Source organism: Salmo trutta, chromosome 12, assembly GCF_901001165.1.
Source record: "Salmo trutta chromosome 12, fSalTru1.1, whole genome shotgun sequence".
NCBI classification, from domain to species: domain Eukaryota; kingdom Metazoa; phylum Chordata; class Actinopteri; order Salmoniformes; family Salmonidae; genus Salmo; species Salmo trutta.
Genome location: NC_042968.1, coordinates 51,515,470 through 51,533,140, shown reverse-complemented (window position 1 = coordinate 51,533,140; position 17,671 = coordinate 51,515,470). Strand labels below are relative to the sequence as shown.

Sequence of the window (17,671 nt, the reverse complement as noted above, 5' to 3'; positions counted from 1 at the left end):
TACTTCAATTTAAACCAAAAAAGCCCCTAACCTGCAGTGCCCGCAATAGCTGGCTGCAATGCTGTATCCTGGCGATATCAAACAGCTGGTTGATCGCTCGGTGGGCCAGCTCCGGGCGGAACTCTGTGTAGACCTCGATGGCATTCAGGACCTGGTCTTCATTCTTAGAGCCTGTGACCTGAACACAGACATGATAGACAGATGATGTACTTAAGGGGCAATCATCAACTGCTACATATATTATTTTGACTTATGATATATACCCATTGATTCTTGAAAAATATAACTTATGCATGCCTCATGAGCTTAGTTCAACTGTCCTACCCCATCAGAACCCAAAATATGAACATGGTTAAAACTAGAAGTACATTTCCTGAATAAAATTTAGTGTGCATGCTAGCTTGTGAGGGATCGATTGACTGATAGGATTGCCTGAACATGTGAAACTTCGTTTGGTACATTAGCTTGAACGGTTCCAGACAATGTTGGTGGGTTATTTTATGCAAATGTATACAAAATGTATATCGTTATAGTTGATACATGTTCTAGAATTTGAAGTTAGGATAGCCTGAACATGAGAAAGTTGGTTTGGTGTCTCTAGCTTGAACGGTTCAAGAGTTACTGTTGATTTTGCTACACCCACAATAACATCTGCTAAATAAACTACATGACCAAATGTATGTGGACATCTGTTCGTCAAACATCTCATTGCAAAATCATGGGTTAATATGAAGTTGATATGGAGTTGGTCCTCCATTTGCTGCTGTAACAGCCTCCACACTTCTGGGAAGGCTGTCCACTAGATGTTTGAACATTGCTGCGGGGACTTGCATCCATTCAGTCACAAGAGCATTAGTGATGTCGGGCACTGATGTTGGGCGATTAGGCCTGGCTCGCAGTGGGCGTTCCAATTCATCCCAAAGGTGTTTGATGGAGTTGAGGTCAGGGACCGGTGCAGCCCAGTCAAGTTCTTCCACACCAATCTCAACAAACCATTTCTGTATGGACCCTGCATTTGCATTGCGCATGGTGATCTTAGGCTTGTGTGCGGTTGCTCGGCCATGGAAACCCATTTCATGAAGCTCCTAACAAACCATTATGTGCTGACGTTGCTTCCAGAGGCAGTTTGGAACTCGGTAGTGAGTGTTGCAACCGAGAACAGACAATTTTTATGTGCTACGCATTTCAGCGCTCGCCGGTTCCGTTCTATGTGCTTGTGCGGCATACCACTTTGCGGCTGAGCTGTTGTTGCTCCTAGATGTTCCACTTCACAATAGCAGATTGATGATGTCTAAAGTAGACATCATGCAAAACTACTGGTGTAGCCAACCCTCTTAGAGACTGACTGGATGTGCTGGTTCAACCCTCCTCTAGAATTTTTTCCAGCTCTGTAGTAACACAGCTAATTTGGCTAATCATGGACCTGAACGAAGACCTTGATAAGAAAATATTTGAATTAGGGGTGATAGTGATGAGCTGGAGCAAAAGCCTATGCACACAGTAGTTCTCCAGGACCGGGGTTGGTCAAACTTTACCTTGTAAGCAGGGATGTGTGTCACATTACAAAGGGTGGTGTTGTAGAGCCCCAGAAACTGCAGAGGCCTCTTTAGCTCCTGGAAAGGGTAGATGCTGCTCTTGCAGGGCTCGATACTAAAAAAGAAAAAGAAGACATGAGTCCGTCATATTTACATAACATGGAAAACGTACAGAGAATACATCAACCAGTCCTACTATTTACATAACAAAGGATGATGCTGAAATCCACATGAACATAGAGCAAACATAAACTCTTCATAAGCACTACATACAGTTGAAGTCGGAAGTTTACATACATTTAGGTTGGAGTCATTAAAACTCGCTTTTCAACCACACTACACATTTCTTGTTAACAAACTATAGTTTTGGCAAGTCGGTTAGGACATCTACTTTGTGCATGACACAAGCAATTTTTCCAACAATTGTTTACAGACAGATTATTTAACTTATCATTCACTGTATCACAATTCCAGTGGGTCAGAAGTTTACATACATTAAGTTGACTGTGCCTTTAAACAGCTTAGAAAATTCCAGAAAATGATGTCATGGCTTTAGAAGCTTCTGATAGGCTAATTGACATTATTTGAGTCAATTGAGGGTGTACCTGTGGATGTATTTCAAGGCCTACCTTCAAACTCAGTGCCTCTTTGCTTGACATCATGGGAAAATCAAAATAAATCAGCAAAGATATCAGAAAAAAAATTGTAGACATCCACAAGTCTGGTTCATCCTTGGGAGAAATTTCCAAACGCCTGAAGGTATCACGTTCATCTGTACAAACAATAGTACGCAAGTATAAACACCATGGGACCACGCAGCCGTCCTACCGCTCAGGAAGGAGACGCGTTCTGCCTCCTAGAGATGAACGTACTTAGGTGAAAGAAGTGCAAATCAATCCCAGAACAACAGCAAAGGACCTTGTGAAGATGCTGGAGGAAACAGGTACAAAAGTATCTATATCCACAGTACAATGTGTCCTATATCGACATAACCTGAAAGGCCGCTCAGCAAGGAAGAAGCCAATGCTCCAAAACTGCCTTAAAAAAGCCAGACTACGGTTTGCAACTGCACATGGGGACAAAGATCGTACTTTTTGGAGAAATGTCCTCTGGTCTGATGAAACAAAAATAGAACTGTTTGGCCATAATGACCATCGTTATGTTTGGAGGAGAAAGGGGAGGCTTGCAAGCAGAAGAACACCATCCCAACCGTGAAGCACGGGGGTGGCAGCATCATGTTATGGGGGTGCTTTCCTGCAGGAGGGACTGGTGCACTTGACAAAATAGATGGCATCATGAGGAAAGAAAATTATGTGGATATATTGAAGCAACATCTCAAGACATCAGTCAGGAAGTTAAAGCTTGGTCGCAAATGGGTCTTCCAAATGGACAATGACCCCAAGCATACTTCCAAAGTTGTGGCAAGTGTCTTAAGGGCAACAAAGTCAAGGTATTGGAGTGGCCATTACAAAGTTCTGACCTCAATCCTACATTTGTGGGCAGAACTGAAAAAGCATGTGCAAAGCAAGGAGCCCTACAAACCTGACTCAGTTACACCAGCTCTGTCAGGAGAAATGGGCCAAAATTCACCAAACTTATTGTGGGAAGCTTGTAGAAGGCAACCCAAAACGTTTGACCCAAGTTAAACAATTTAAAGGCAATGCTACCAAATACTAATTGAGTGGATGTAAACTTCTGACCCACCGGGAATGTGATGAAAACAAAAAGCTGAAATAAATCATTCTCTCTATTATTATTCTGACATTTCACATTCTTAAAATGAAGTGGCGATTCTAACTGACCTAAGACAGGGAATTTTTACTAGGATGAAATGTCAGGAATTGTGAAAAACTGAATTAAAATGTATTTGGCTAAGGTGTATGTCAACTTCCGACTTCAAATGTAGATGCTTTGCGTGTCATCTAAACTCAGCAAAAAAAGAAACGGCCCTTTTTCAGGACCCTGTCTTTCAAAGATCATTTGTAAACATTAAAATAACTTCACAGATCTTCATTATAAAGGGTTTAAACACTGTTTCCCATGCATGTTCAATGAACCATAAACAATTAATGAACATGCACCTGTTAAACAGTTGTTAAGACACTAACAGCTTACAGACAGTAGGCAATTAAGGTCACAGTTAGGAAAACTTAGGACACTAAAGAGGCCTTTCTACTGACTCTGGAAAACACAAAAAGAAAGATGCCCAGGGTCCCTGCTCATCTGCGTGAACGTGCCTTGGGCATGCTGCAAGGAGGCACGAGGACTGCAGATGTGGCCAGGGCAATAAATTGCAATGTCCGTACTGTGAGACGCCTAAGACAGCGCTACAGGGAGACAGGACGGACAACTGATCGTCCTTGCAGTGGCAGACCACGTGTAACAACACCTGCACAGGATCGGTACATCCGAACATCACACCTGCGGGACAGGTACAGGATGGCAACAACAACTGCCCGAGTTACTCCAGGAACGCACAATCCCTCCATCAGTGCTCAGACTGTCCGCAATAGGCTGAGAGAGGCTGGACTGAGGGCTTGTAGGCCTGTTATAAGGCAGGTCGTCACCAGACATCACCAGCAACAACATTGCCTATGGGCACAAACCCACCGTCGCTGGACCAGACAAGACTGACAAAATGTGCTCTTCACTGACGAGTCACGGTTTTGTCTCACCATGGGTGATGGTCGGATTTGCGTTTATCGTCGAAGGAATGAGCGTTACACCGAGGGTCTGTCATGTTCTGGGGCGGTGTGTCACAGCATCATCGGACTGAGCTTGTTGTCATTGCAGGCAATCTCAACGCTGTGCATTACAGGGAAGACATCCTCCTCTCTCATGTGGTACCCTTCCTGCAGGCTCATCCTGACATGACCCTCCAGCATGACAATGCCACCAGCCATACTGCTAGTTCTGTGCGTGATTTCCTGCAAGACAGGAATGTCAGTGTTCTGCCATGGCCAGCAAAGAGCCCAGATCTCAATCCCATTGAGCACATCTGGGACCTGTTGGATCGGAGGGTGAGGGCTAGAGCCATTCCCCCCAAAAATGTCCGGGAACTTGCAGGTGCCTTGGTGGAAGAGAGGGGTAACATCTCACAACAAGACCTGGCAAATCTGGTGCAGTCCATGAGGAGGAGATGCACTGCAGTACTTAATGCAGCTGGTGGCCACACCAGATACTGACTGTTACTTTTGATTTTGACCCCCCCTTTGTTCAAGGACACATTTTTTCATTTCTGTTAGTCACATGTCTGTGGAACTTGTTCAGTTTGTCTCAGTTATTGAATGTTGTTATGTACATACAAATATTTACACATGTTAAGTTTGCTGAAAATAAACGCAGTTGACAGTGAGAGGACGTTTCTTTTTTTGTTGAGTTTATAAGCTAGTGTCATAGAAGCAGCTCACCTTGGACGTCCCATGGCCTCCTCGAAGTGTGGGACTGTGCAGTTGTTCAGCATGATATGGCCTGAGATGTCCAGTGACACCAGGTTGACTAGGCCCTGCACAATGGCTGTCAGGATCTTACGGGTCATCTTGAACTTGGAGGTGCGCTCTCTGGAGATATCCAGGTGCCTAGGGAACATAGAAAGAAGGGTAAAACATTTTTTACAAGTCTACTGCACAACGAGTGATGTTTGCTTGATTTAGATAATTCAATTTGAGAAGCTAAGAGTTCAAGATAATAAATTCATCATCATGATGAACAGTTCTTGTTGATTCATTATTGCTCAAAACCCTACATCTATAATCATCACCTAGCCATGATCTAGGACTTAAAACAAACAATGATACACACACACAGTATCCTGCAGCATATCTTGAACTCTCAACTTGAACTCTCTAAATCAAGCAAATTCTGATGGTTATTCCAGAACCAAGGTGCCCGAAAAAGAAAAATTTTTGAGGCAGTTATCAAGATTAAACCCTTTACCTCACCCTTCCCAGCTCACCTGAGGTGTCCCAGCTCCACCACTGTGTTGATTATCTCCTCGGAGAGGTCCACATTGTAGAGCACTAGTGAGGCCAGCCTCTCCTTCCAGTGGGCCAGGAAGGCAGCCTTGGGCAGCGGCACCCCGGACAGGTCTAGGGAGGTGAGGGCCGGCAGGGGCTTGAGCAGAGCCTCAGCGTCCACCTCCTCAGGCAGACCCCCGAGGTTGAGCAGCCGCAGCCGGTTGAAGCCCTGGAAGCTGAAGTCTGTGTCCGGTGCCTGTCTGGAGGCCGGCCTCTCTTCCTCCTCTTCCTCGTCGCATGCCAGTGGGGCACCACCCTTGCGATAGAAGATGCGGCTGCAGCCGAACAGGCTAAGGGAGACCAGAGTCTGGCGGAATCTGGTTAAAGTCCTGAGGCTGTGAGCTGATAGGTTGTTGCAGTAAGTGAGGTGGAGCTCTATCAAGTCCTGGTTGGGGCAAAGAGTGGCTGTGTTAGTTCAAAACAAACGTTGAAAGTCACTGTTTCATTGTTTAGCCTATGTTTCCGGAATTGGTGATGTAGAAAGGCAACATTGACCTGTTTTGGTAACACTTTACCGAAAGCCTGCAGGTATAATTCTTTATACAGTACCTTCGGAAAGTTTTCAGACCACTTTACTTTTCCCACATTGTTACGTTACAGCTTTATTCTAAAATGGATTAAATAAAATAAAAAGTGTCATCAATTTACACACAATACCCATAATGACAAAGCGAAAACAGGTTTAGACATTTTTTGCAAATGTATTAAAAATAAAAACAGAAATACCTTATTTACATAAGTATTCAGACCCTTAGCTATTAGACTCGAAATTGAGCTCAGGTGCATCCAATTTCCATTGATCATCCTTGAGATGTTTCTACAACTTGATTGGAGTCTACCTGTGGTAAATTCAATTGATTGGACATGATTTGAAAAGGCACACACCTGTCTTTATAAGGTCCCACAATTGGCAGCGCATGTCAGAGCAAAAACCAAGCCATGAGGTCAAAGGAATTGCGCATAGAGCTCTGAGACAGGATTGTGTCGAGGCACAGATCTGAGGAATGGTACCAAAAATGTCTGCAGCACTGAAGGTCACCAAGAACACAGTGGCCTCCATCATTCTTAAATGGAAGAAGTTTGGAACCACCAAGACTCTTCCTAGAGCTGGCCACCCGGCCAAACTGAGAAATCGGGGGAGAAGGACCTTGGTCAGGGAGGTGACCAAGAACCCAATGGTCACTAACAGAGCTCCAGAGTTCCTCTGTAGAGATATGAAAACCTTCTGGGAGGACAACCATCTCTGCCGCACTCCACCAATCAGGTCTTTACGGTAGAGTGGCCAGGTGGAAGCCACTCCTCAGTAAAAGGTACTGTACATGACAGCCTGTTTGGAGTTTGCCAAAAGGCACCTAAAGACTCTCAGACAACGAGAAACAAGATTCTCTGATCTGATGAAACCAAGATTGAAGTCTTTGGCCTGAATGCCATGCGCCACGTCAAACCTGGCACCATCCCTAAGGTGAAGCATGATGGTGGCAGCATCATGGTGTGGATATGTTTTTCAGCAGCAAGGACTGAAAGACTAGTCAGGATTGAGGCAAAGATGAACGGAGCAAAGTACAGAGAGATCCTTGATGAAAACCTGCTCCAGAGCGCTCAGGACCTCAGACTGGGGCGAAGGTTCACCTTCCAACAACGACCATAACCACACAGCCAAGACAATGCAGGAGTGGCTTCGGGACAAGTCTCTGAATATCCTTGAGAAGCCCAGCCAGGCCCCGGACTTGAACCCAATCGAACAGCTCTGGAGAGACCTGAAAATAGCTGTGCAGTGTCACTCCCCATCTAAACTGACAGAGCTTGAGAGGATCTGCAGAGAAGAATGAGAGGAATTCCCCAAATACAGGTGTGCCAAGCTTGTAGCGTCATACCCAAGCAGACGAGGCTGTAATCGCTGCCAAAGTTGCTTCAACAAAGTAGTGAGTAAAGGGTCTGAATACTTATGTAAATATGGCATTTCAGGATCATTAATATGAGTTAATAATAAGATGATAAGGGAGGTCATGCATGCTCATGACAAGCCTTAAAATACATTATAACTGCATCATACCATACACTGGTGAAGAGCCAATTGACCTTTTATGAGTACCTGTGAGTGTGTGCGTGAGCGAGTGACACACACAGCTTTTAACCCAGGCAGTGTGTGTGTACCTTTTAAAATGGTTGTGAGTGTATAGCCTATATATGGCTCTTATAAATGGCCTAACCCCACTTGATCCCTCACGAAGATCTGAAAGGCTGAGAATAGTTGAAATATATGGCCGCAATTTGATTGGTTTAATTATATAGGGGCAATTTGAAAATGGATTTACAAATGACCTTTTTGAGTTGCGTTATGTTATGAATTTCCCTTCTGCTGGTGGGGTGTACTGTACAAGACAAAACCCTTTGGTATCAATTATCACGTCTAGCCTTACAGTACCAGCTGAACTAACGCTGTCGGACATTAAGGGGTTTGTGAACCGAGACCTTCCAGCCTTGACCCTGCTATTCCTGTAACGGCCGTCGTTAAAATGAGACCAAGGTGCAGCGGAGGATGTGTTCATCTTTCAAGATATTTAATGGATCGCATGAACACTACAAAATAAACAAAACGACCAGCAACAGTTCTGTCCGGTTACACACTAAACAGAAAACAATCACCCACAAAAACCCAAAGGAAAACCAGGCTACTTATGTGTGACTCCCAATCAGCAACAACGAACTACAGCTGTGCCTGATTGGGAGCCACACAAGGCCCAAAACAAAGAAATACAAAAACATAGAAAAATGAACATAGAACGCCCACCCAATGTAACACCCTGGCCTAACCAAAATAAAGAACAAAAACCCCTCTCTATGGCCAGGGCGTTACAGTACCCCCCTCCAAAGGTGCGGACTCCGACCTCAAAACCTGACTCTGAAGGGGAGGGTCCGGGTGGGCCTTCTTACGGCGGCGGCTCAGGTGCGGGACGTGGCCTCCGCTCCACCCTCGGCGTCGCCCACTTAGGTGGCGCCCCTGGCCGCGCCGGAGGACTGGTGGGCGACCCTGACTGCGCCCGCCTGGCGGGCGATTCTGGCTGCGCCCGGCTGGCGGGCGGCCCTGGCGGCTCCGGGCTGGCGGCCGGCTCTGGCGGCTCCGGGCTGGCGGGCGGCTCTGGCCCAGGATTCACCAGGCTGGGGAGACATGAAGGAGGCCTGGCTCCGGGCTGGCGGGCGGCTCTGGCCCAGGATTCACCAGGCTGGGGGAGACATGAAGGAGGCCTGGCCCTGGGCGCAGGCACAGGACTCACCAGGCTGGGGAGACATGAAGGAGGCCTGGCCCTGGGCGCAGGCACAGGACTCACCAGGCTGGCGGGCGGCTCTGGCGGCTCCGGACAGGTGGGCGGCTCTGGCTGATCCGGACAGGCGGGCGGCTCTGGCGGCTCCGGACAGGCGGGCGTCTCTGGCGGCTCCGGACAGGCGGGCGGCTCTGGCGGCTCCGGACAGGCGGGCGGCTCTGGCGGCTCCGGACAGGCGGGCGGCTCTGGCGGCTCCGGACTGGCGGGCGGCTCTGGCGGCTCCGGACTGGCGGGCGGCTCTGGCGCTCCGGACTGGCGGGCGGCTCTGGCGGCTCCGGACTGGCGGGCGGCTCTGGCGGCTCTGGCCTAGGATTCACCAGGCTGGGGAGACATGAAGGAGGCCTGGCTCTGGGCGCAGGCACAGGACTCACCAGGCTGGGGAGACCCCCTGGAGGCCTGGTCCTGGGAGGAAGCACAGGATAGACCAGGCTGGAGAGACCCACTGGAGGCCTGGTCCGAGGAGGAGGCACAGGATAAACCGGGCTGTGGGGGAGCACTGGAGTTCTGGTACGTAGGCTCTTTACCCACACTCCAGGCTGAATGCCCACTTTGGCCCGGCACGGGCGGAGCGCAGGCATTGGGTGAACTGGACCCTCCCAGCACCCTGGAGACACAGTGCGTAGAGCCGGTGCAGGATAACCTGGACCGAAAAGGCGCACCGGAGACCAGACGCGCTGAGCTGGCACAATCCATCCTGGCTCGATGCCTGCACTCGCATGGCACTTGCGGGGGGCTGGCCTATAGCGCACCGGGCTATGAACGCGCACTGGAGACACCGTGTGCTTAACCGCATAACACGGTGCCTGATCAGTACTGCGCTGCCTCCAGTAAGCACGGGGAGTTGGCTCAGGTCTACCGCCTGACTCCGCCAATCTCCCCGTGTGCCCCCCAAAAAAATGTTGGGGGCTGCCTCCCGTGTCCGTCGCTCTCCCTCTGCAAGTAGTTGCAGTGGTCAAATAATTGATCCCATGTCCAGTCAATCCTTGACTCCAACACCTCCAGCGACCAGGATGCCATGACCTCCCGAGCACGCTGCTTCATCCCCTCCTTGTGCTGCTCCTTCCTTCGCTGCTTGGTCCGTTTTTGGTGGGTGATTCTGTAACGGCCGTCGTTAAAATGAGACCAAGGTGCAGAGGAGGATGTGTTCATCTTTTCAAGATATTTAATGGATCGCATGAACACTACAAAATAAACAAAACGACCAGCAACAGTTCTGTCCGGTTACACACTAAACAGAAAACAATCATCCACAAAAACCCAAAGGAAAACCAGGCTACTTATGTGTGACTCCCAATCAGCAACAACGAACTACAGCTGTACCTGATTGGGAGCCACACACGGCCCAAAACAAAGAAATACCACAACATAGAAAAATGAACATAGAACGCCCACCCAATGTAACACCCTGGCCTAACCAAAATAAAGAACAAAAACCCCTCTCTATGGCCAGGGCGTTACAATTCCCCTCATAGTTGTGTTACTGTCAATTTAAGCAGTGGAAACACTACTTCATTAGCCTGTTAACACCTGTAGCTGAACTTCCAAATAAACAGTGGAAAAAGAGACAGGATTCACCTAACTGAAGGGTTCTAGCATTAATTCCAGCAACATTGCAAACTGTTTTAAAGACTGATGGTCCGGGTCTGTTAGTGCTCCAGTCCTCCCTATCATAATTAGCAACAGCAGACATGAGAAGCATGTTACGTCCCGCAGAAGTGCAGCAAAGTACCCTCATTTATGTTTCTGTAACTCCCCTGAATGTCTGTCAATCCAGGAATACCTCTGTCAATCCAGCAGCTAGTGGTTCTCTCAACAAGTGCTATTAGTTCTATTGTGAATTTCACAAATATGGAGACTAGCTAGGTTTTCAAATCACGTAGAGGGCTTGGGCTGTTGAACGTAAACGTGCAAAGCTTGATGTCAAAGATGGACCTTCTTGATGTCTGGATGCATGATGTGGCATCATGATCTATAAGTGTCACTATCCCCAAAAAGTTTGAGTGTTTGGTTATAGGTTATACGCATGTGTTTGTAGCGGGGATTTCCCACCCCCCTGCTGCAATAACAGATGCTGTTGATAATATTTCTGAATATTTAAAACCTTTCTGTCATCTGAATTAATTATTTTAGGAGATTTTAACCTGTATTGTTTTACCAAGGCCACTGATCATTTGAAGAATATTTGTCGTCTTGGCTTTAACCTGACTTAGGTTAATGTAAGAAACCCAGCAAACTCCTCACTAATTTTGACAAACAAGTACTTATTTGCCTCCACAAGTACTTACTGAGTGGTGTCTTTGCAATGACATCAGTGATCACTGTCCTATTCTATGTATTCAAGATACCAAACAGAAAAACATTGTTCTTCGCATAATGTTTTTTAAATTTTTTATTGCTCTGAGCTTTCCTTTATCAGCTGCATGCTGGACCCTGAATTGGCTCTAGAACTTAATCTATTTTGATCTCTGGCAGACAAACACACCCCCTTTAAACCCCTTCGAGTTAAAAATAGAACAATTCATTGGTTCTCTATAGAACTTTCAGATCTCATTATGATGCAAAAAATCAGGCCTGGGCCAAGGCTAGAAAAACTGACTCGATAGCTGATTGGCAGTGTTTCAGGCAATTGAGAAATAGATGTACTTCCTCATTTAAGAAAGTTTGGGAATTTGGGAAAACCTTAACGCACTGAGACGTGGAAATTCCTTTCCTGACTAAGCAAGTTGTGTCAGACTCTCGCATCATTACTGAGAAAAAGGAGATAAGTGATCCTTTTAGTCAACATTTTATCTCTGCAGCTTTTTATTTGATCCTTTCATGCTGCAGCTTTCTGCTCCCCTGACTGTAGAGTCATTGACATTTTTTTATCTGATGATAATCTTGGGTACTTTCCCCAGGGATTGAAAGGCAGACCATGTCCTCCCTCTCCACAAAGGTGGTGACCCCTCCGACCTAAATAATTATCGCCCTACCTCGAAATTATCTTGGCTAGCAATGTTTTTAAATCATGAATCAACTGTCAGCTTAGATCCTTCCGAGCCACAAGATGTATTCTAAGTGTTATTAAACAGTCTGGTTTCAGGCCAGGTCATAGCACCATCTATGTTACAACCTTGGGTGTTAAATTATGTAGTAAAGGGTATGGATCGGAGGAAGCAATGTGCTGCCCTGTTTATTGACTTATTGAAAGCTTTTGACATTGCTGACCACTATATTGATTCAAAGATTGTCTGCAATCAGTATGGATCAGAAAAAGACTTGACAGACAGGACACAATGTGTTTTTGTGGTGGTGTTAAGTCAGGTTTTGACATTACAAAAGGTGTCCCACAGGGATCGATTTTAGGTACTGTACTTTTTTCGGTTTATATAAACACACCATTTGTTTTGTTTTTTACATACACCTGTATGCAGATGACACTGTTGTGCATGCTATTGCCGCTGTGGTTGACCAGGCTCTTTTGGAGATTTAATCTGCCTTCATTGTTTTGCAGAAAGCCTTTGTTGAAATAAAATTGGTACTTAATGCAAGTAAAACACAGTATATGTAACGTTGTGCGCTGAGAGTCAGGAAGCAAGTTCAGGGAGAGAGTGTTTTAATAAAATAAATGGAACATAATACAGACATGAAACTGAAACAGAAGCAATGGCGCCTGGGTAAGGAACCAAAGGGAGTGACATATATAGGGAAGGTAATCAGGGAAGTGATGAGTCCAGGTGAGTCTGATGATGCGCAGGTGCGCGTAACGATGGTGACAGGTGTGCGCCCTAACGAGCAGCCTAGAGGCCGGAGAGGGAGCACACGTGACACATGTTATTCTCCAAATCACATAAAAATGTATTTGATGATTTATGCCCTCATTGATCGTGTCCCAGCTTATTAATATCTAGACATCTGGATTAACAAAAAGGTATCTTAAAAAAATTCATGTTGATGAGTTAGTCATGAAATTAAGAATTGAAATGGGCTTATTTTATAGGAATAGGCCATGTCTTTCATTAAATAGCAGAAAACAAAATCATGCAGTTGACATTCATAACGGTTATAGACTATAGGGATATTGTCTATGTGAATGCAGCTGCCACTGTACTGAAGCCATTGGACGCAGTTTATAATAGCACTCTACACTTTATTATCGGAGATAGGTTCAGTACACATCACTGCATTCAGAAAGTAGGCTGGCCCTCTTAGAAGTGTTGTAGATGGATGCAATGCGCTCATTTGTTTTGTGTTTTTTTGTATAAAGCCCTCCTGCATAAACTCCCACCATACCTTACTTCATTGTTAACTTATAGACTTATGAGATACCATACCCGGTCTCAGGGATGGCTAACTGGAGATCCTTTCTATCTCCACCGAGTTGGGTAGATCTGCTTAAAAAGAAATTGCACCTTACACGCGGAATGATCGCCAATGCACTTTAGAATTGGAGGAATTGGTGCCTCTAGGGCATTTCAGATAGCTGGGATCTTTTTACTGAAGAATGTGTCCTTTTTATGATTGTGTTTTGCTTTTCATGCATTGTTGTTTATATAGATATGCATTTTAATGTGTATATACATATATGGATGTGTCATTTAATGTGTATATTTTATTTTATGGCATCAAATCACCCTGGAAAGTCCACCAAAGCGAGATGGCGCTGTCGAGCAAGATGAAGCATCATTGAGCAAGCAAACACTGTTGAGAAAGCACAGCGGATGGGTCCCGCAAGCAGAGGATGAGTGCAACGAGTGCACAGACCAGGCAAATATAAACATTTTAAAACATTAAAATACATTCATAACACACTAAATGTGTGCCCTCAGACACATACTCGACTACCATATATCTACAACACAAAATCCATGTGTACGTGTGTATAGTGCATATGTTATGTGTATGTATGCATGTCTGTGCCTATGTTTGTGTTGCTTCACAGTCCCCGCTGTTCCATAAGGTGTATTTGTATCTGTTTTTTAAATCTGATTCTGCTGCTGCATCAGTTACCTGATGTGGAATAGAGTTCCATGTAGTCATGGCTCTATGTAGTACTGTGCGCCTCCCATAGTCTGTTCTGGACTTGGGGACTGTGAAAAGACCTCTGGTGACATGTCTTGTGGGGTATGCATGGGTGTCTGAGCTGTGTGCTAGTCGTTTAAACAGACAGCTCGGTGCTTTCAACATGTCAATACCTCTCACAAATACAAGTAGTGATGAAGTCAATCTCTCCTCCACTTTGAGCCAGGAGAGATTGACATGCATATTATTAACTTTTGCTCTCTGTGTTCATCCAAGGGACAGCCGTGCCGCACTGTTCTGAGCCAATTGCAATTTTTGTAAGTCCCTCTTTTTGGCACCTGACCACACGACTGATAGTCCAGGTGCGACAAATAGTCCAGGTGTGACAAAACTAGAGCCTGTAGGACCTGTCTTGGTGATAGTGTTGTTAAGAAGGCAGAGCAACACTTTATTATGAACAGACTTCCCATCCTAGCTACTGTTGTATCAATATGTTTTGACCATGACAGTTTACAATCCAGGGTTACTCCAAGCAGTTTAGTCACCTCAACTTGCTCAATTTCCACATTATTTGTTACAAAATGTAGTTGGGGTTTGGAGAATGATTTGTCCAAAAATACAATGCTCTTTGTTAAGTGTTGCAGTCATTTCAGGTGCTGTAGTAGCTGAAGTGTAAATCAAATCAAATTGTATTTGTCACATGCGCCGAATACAACAGGTGTAGACCTTACAGTGAAATGTTTACTTACAAGCCCTTAACCAACAATGCAGTTTTAAGAAAATACCAACAAAAAAAAGTATGAGATAAGAATAACAAATAATTAAAGAGCAGCAGTAAACATCAATAGCGGGGCTATATACAGGGGGTACTGGTACAGAATCAATGTGGAGGCTATATACAGGGGGTACCGGTACAGAGTCAATGTGGAGGCTATATACAGGGGGTACCGGTACAGAGTCAATGTGGAGGCTATATACAGGGGGTACCGGTACAGAGTCAATGTGGAGGCTATATACAGGGGGTACCGGTACAGAGTCAATGTGGAGGCTATATACAGGGGGTACCGGTACAGAGTCAATGTGGAGGCTATATACAGGGGGTACCGGTACAGAGTCAATGTGGAGGCTATATACAGGGGGTACCGGTACAGAGTCAATGTGGAGGCTATATACAGGGGGTACCGGTACAGAGTCAATGTGGAGGCTATATACAGGGGGTACCGGTACAGAGTCAATGTGGAGGCTATATACAGGGGGCACCGGTACAGAGTCAATGTGGAGGCTATATACAGGGGGTACCGGTACAGAGTCAATGTGGAGGCTATATACAGGGGGTACCGGTACAGAGTCAATGTGGAGGCTATATACAGGGGGTACTGGTACAGAGTCAATGTGGAGGCTATATACAGGGGGTACTGGTACAGAGTCAATGTGGAGGCTATATACAGGGGGTACTGGTACAGAGTCAATGTGGAGGCTATATACAGGGGGTACTGGTACAGAATCAATGTGGAGGCTATATACAGGGGGTACCGGTACAGAGTCAATGTGGAGGCTATATACAGGGGTACCGGTACAGAGTCAATGTGGAAGCTATATACAGGGGGTACCGGTATAGAGTCAATGTGGAGGCTATATACAGGGGGTACTGGTACAGAGTCAATGTGGAGGCTATATACAGGGGGTACTGGTACAGAATCAATGTGGAGGCTATATACAGGGGGTACTGGTACAGAATCAATGTGGAGGCTATATACAGGGGGTACTGGTACAGAATCAATGTGGAGGCTATATACAGGGGGTACTGGTACAGAGTCAATGTGGAGGCTATATACAGGGGGTACCGGTACAGAGTCAATGTGGAAGCTATATACAGGGGGTACCGGTATAGAGTCAATGTGGAGGCTATATACAGGGGGTACTGGTACAGAGTCAATGTGGAGGCTATATACAGGGGGTACTGGTACAGAATCAATGTGGAGGCTATATACAGGGGGTACCGGTACAGAGTCAATGTGGAGGCTATATACAGGGGGTACTGGTACAGAATCAATGTGGAGGCTATATACAGGGGGGTACCGGTACAGAGTCAACGTGGAGGCTATATACAGGGGGTACCGGTACAGAGTCAATGTGGAGGCTATATACAGGGGGTACTGGTACAGAGTCAATGTGGAGGCTATATACAGGGGGGTACCGGTACAGAGTCAATGTGGTGACTATATACAGGGGGTACCGGTACAGAGTCAATGTGGAGGCTATATACAGGGGGTACCGGTACAGAGTCAATGTGCGGGAGGACTGGTGTCGAAGTAATTGAGGTAATATGTACATGTAGGTAGTTATTAAAGTGACTATGCATAGATAATAACAGAGAGTAGCAGCAGTGTAGAGGGGGGGGGCTTGGCAATGCAAATAGCTGTTCAGGAGTCTTATGGCTTGGGGGTAGAAGCTGTTTAGAAGCATCTTGGACCTAGACTTGGCTCTCCGGTACCGGGAACAGGTTTTTTTCTTCTAGTTAGGCTATATTGATCTCTGGCTCCCTCTAGTAATTTGTGTCTTAATTTTTAATTGCAGTGCTTAAATTTTTTTTTCAGATAAGCTCAGTAGCCTACATATAGTTGATTTTATTAAAACATAGGGTGTGTCTATATATGAAGAAAATTTGACCAATCCATTTTTGTTTTTTTGTCGGGGACAACCCTAATCACCACACCGGCTGCCAATCATGTCACCCGACACTCACTTGGAGCCATTCAGTGTTGTTGTTTATGTATGTAGCTAGTTGGCTAAGCTGTAGCATTAGCAAGGTCTTTCAAAAGGAGACAACTCATAAATGCGGCAATTCGGGAGATTCTGACAGTGAGGAGTTACCCCCCAAGCTTGTGGCCATTGAGCATCCTGAATCTGAGGACCCATAGCCCACTGACAAAGTCCCAGGTTCTTCTGAAGATGCTGGTGGTGATGTAGGCAGATCAACAGTCGGTGAAGTACAGTAGGTTGGCGGTAGCTGGAAGACCTCTAGCCATTTCATCCCTCCTGGCCCTGCTGTTGGCTTTGATGAGTCCCAGTCTGGAGTGCAAAGCCCCCTTTTTTGTAATTGGACAGACAGTTCACATAAATTAAATCCAGTTCCATTATGCAATTATATTGACAATATCTTATCCACTTCCTCACTCCCCAATCATCCTCTCCACTCCCTACTCCCTCTCCAAACAGTATGTTGCTAGCATACAAAAGCTGTCTTCAATCTTCGGCACAAAATATGTCCAGTTCCACTTATGATGTTGGCAAGTTATGTTCAATACCGTGTGAGTGTGGTTTCTGAAAGTACAGAATAAAACAGGACTTATTAGCAATTAGAATACAATATCAGGATATAGCAATAAAACAATATTACAAGTAACATAATAATTGAAGAGCTCCACAAGGGGGCAGGGCAGAGCTATGTAGGCCAAATACAGGCCAATGCAATGGTCATGATAAGGCCAGCCTGGGCAGCTTCAGGATACAACATAAGCTAATACTTATTTGATCCCATTAGCATTTAACATTGTTTTACAGAACTAATAGAAAAACGTAACTACATAAGCGCAATTGAGTATAACACCAAAGAGGTTATGAAATCAGTACCTTGTGTGGCCGTGGTTATAAAGGGACACAGAATACATTATGTTCCACACATAAATACGGTGTGCTACAGTAGAAATTACATAACACGATATACAGAAATTGGATAACAAGGTAATAATGCACTTACTTTGACACGAACGCACACAGGAATTATTAGTAAGGA

The 17,671-nt window shown here is 45.5% G+C and overlaps 1 protein-coding gene across 3 annotated transcripts in view; it reads right to left on the bottom strand.

The window, feature by feature from the left end:
* Positions 1 to 17,671, bottom strand: part of LOC115203763 (protein zer-1 homolog) — a 59,372-nt gene that overhangs the window by 16,679 nt on the left and 25,022 nt on the right. For all 3 annotated transcript variants that reach the window (XM_029768737.1, XM_029768736.1, XM_029768738.1), the window contains 4 exons: positions 5,491 to 5,936; positions 4,946 to 5,113; positions 1,536 to 1,650; positions 32 to 178 (listed from right to left, as the gene is read on the bottom strand). In XM_029768737.1, the coding sequence (XP_029624597.1) occupies positions 32 to 178; positions 1,536 to 1,650; positions 4,946 to 5,113; positions 5,491 to 5,936 (876 nt within the window). The remainder of the gene's footprint in view (positions 1 to 31; positions 179 to 1,535; positions 1,651 to 4,945; positions 5,114 to 5,490; positions 5,937 to 17,671) is intronic.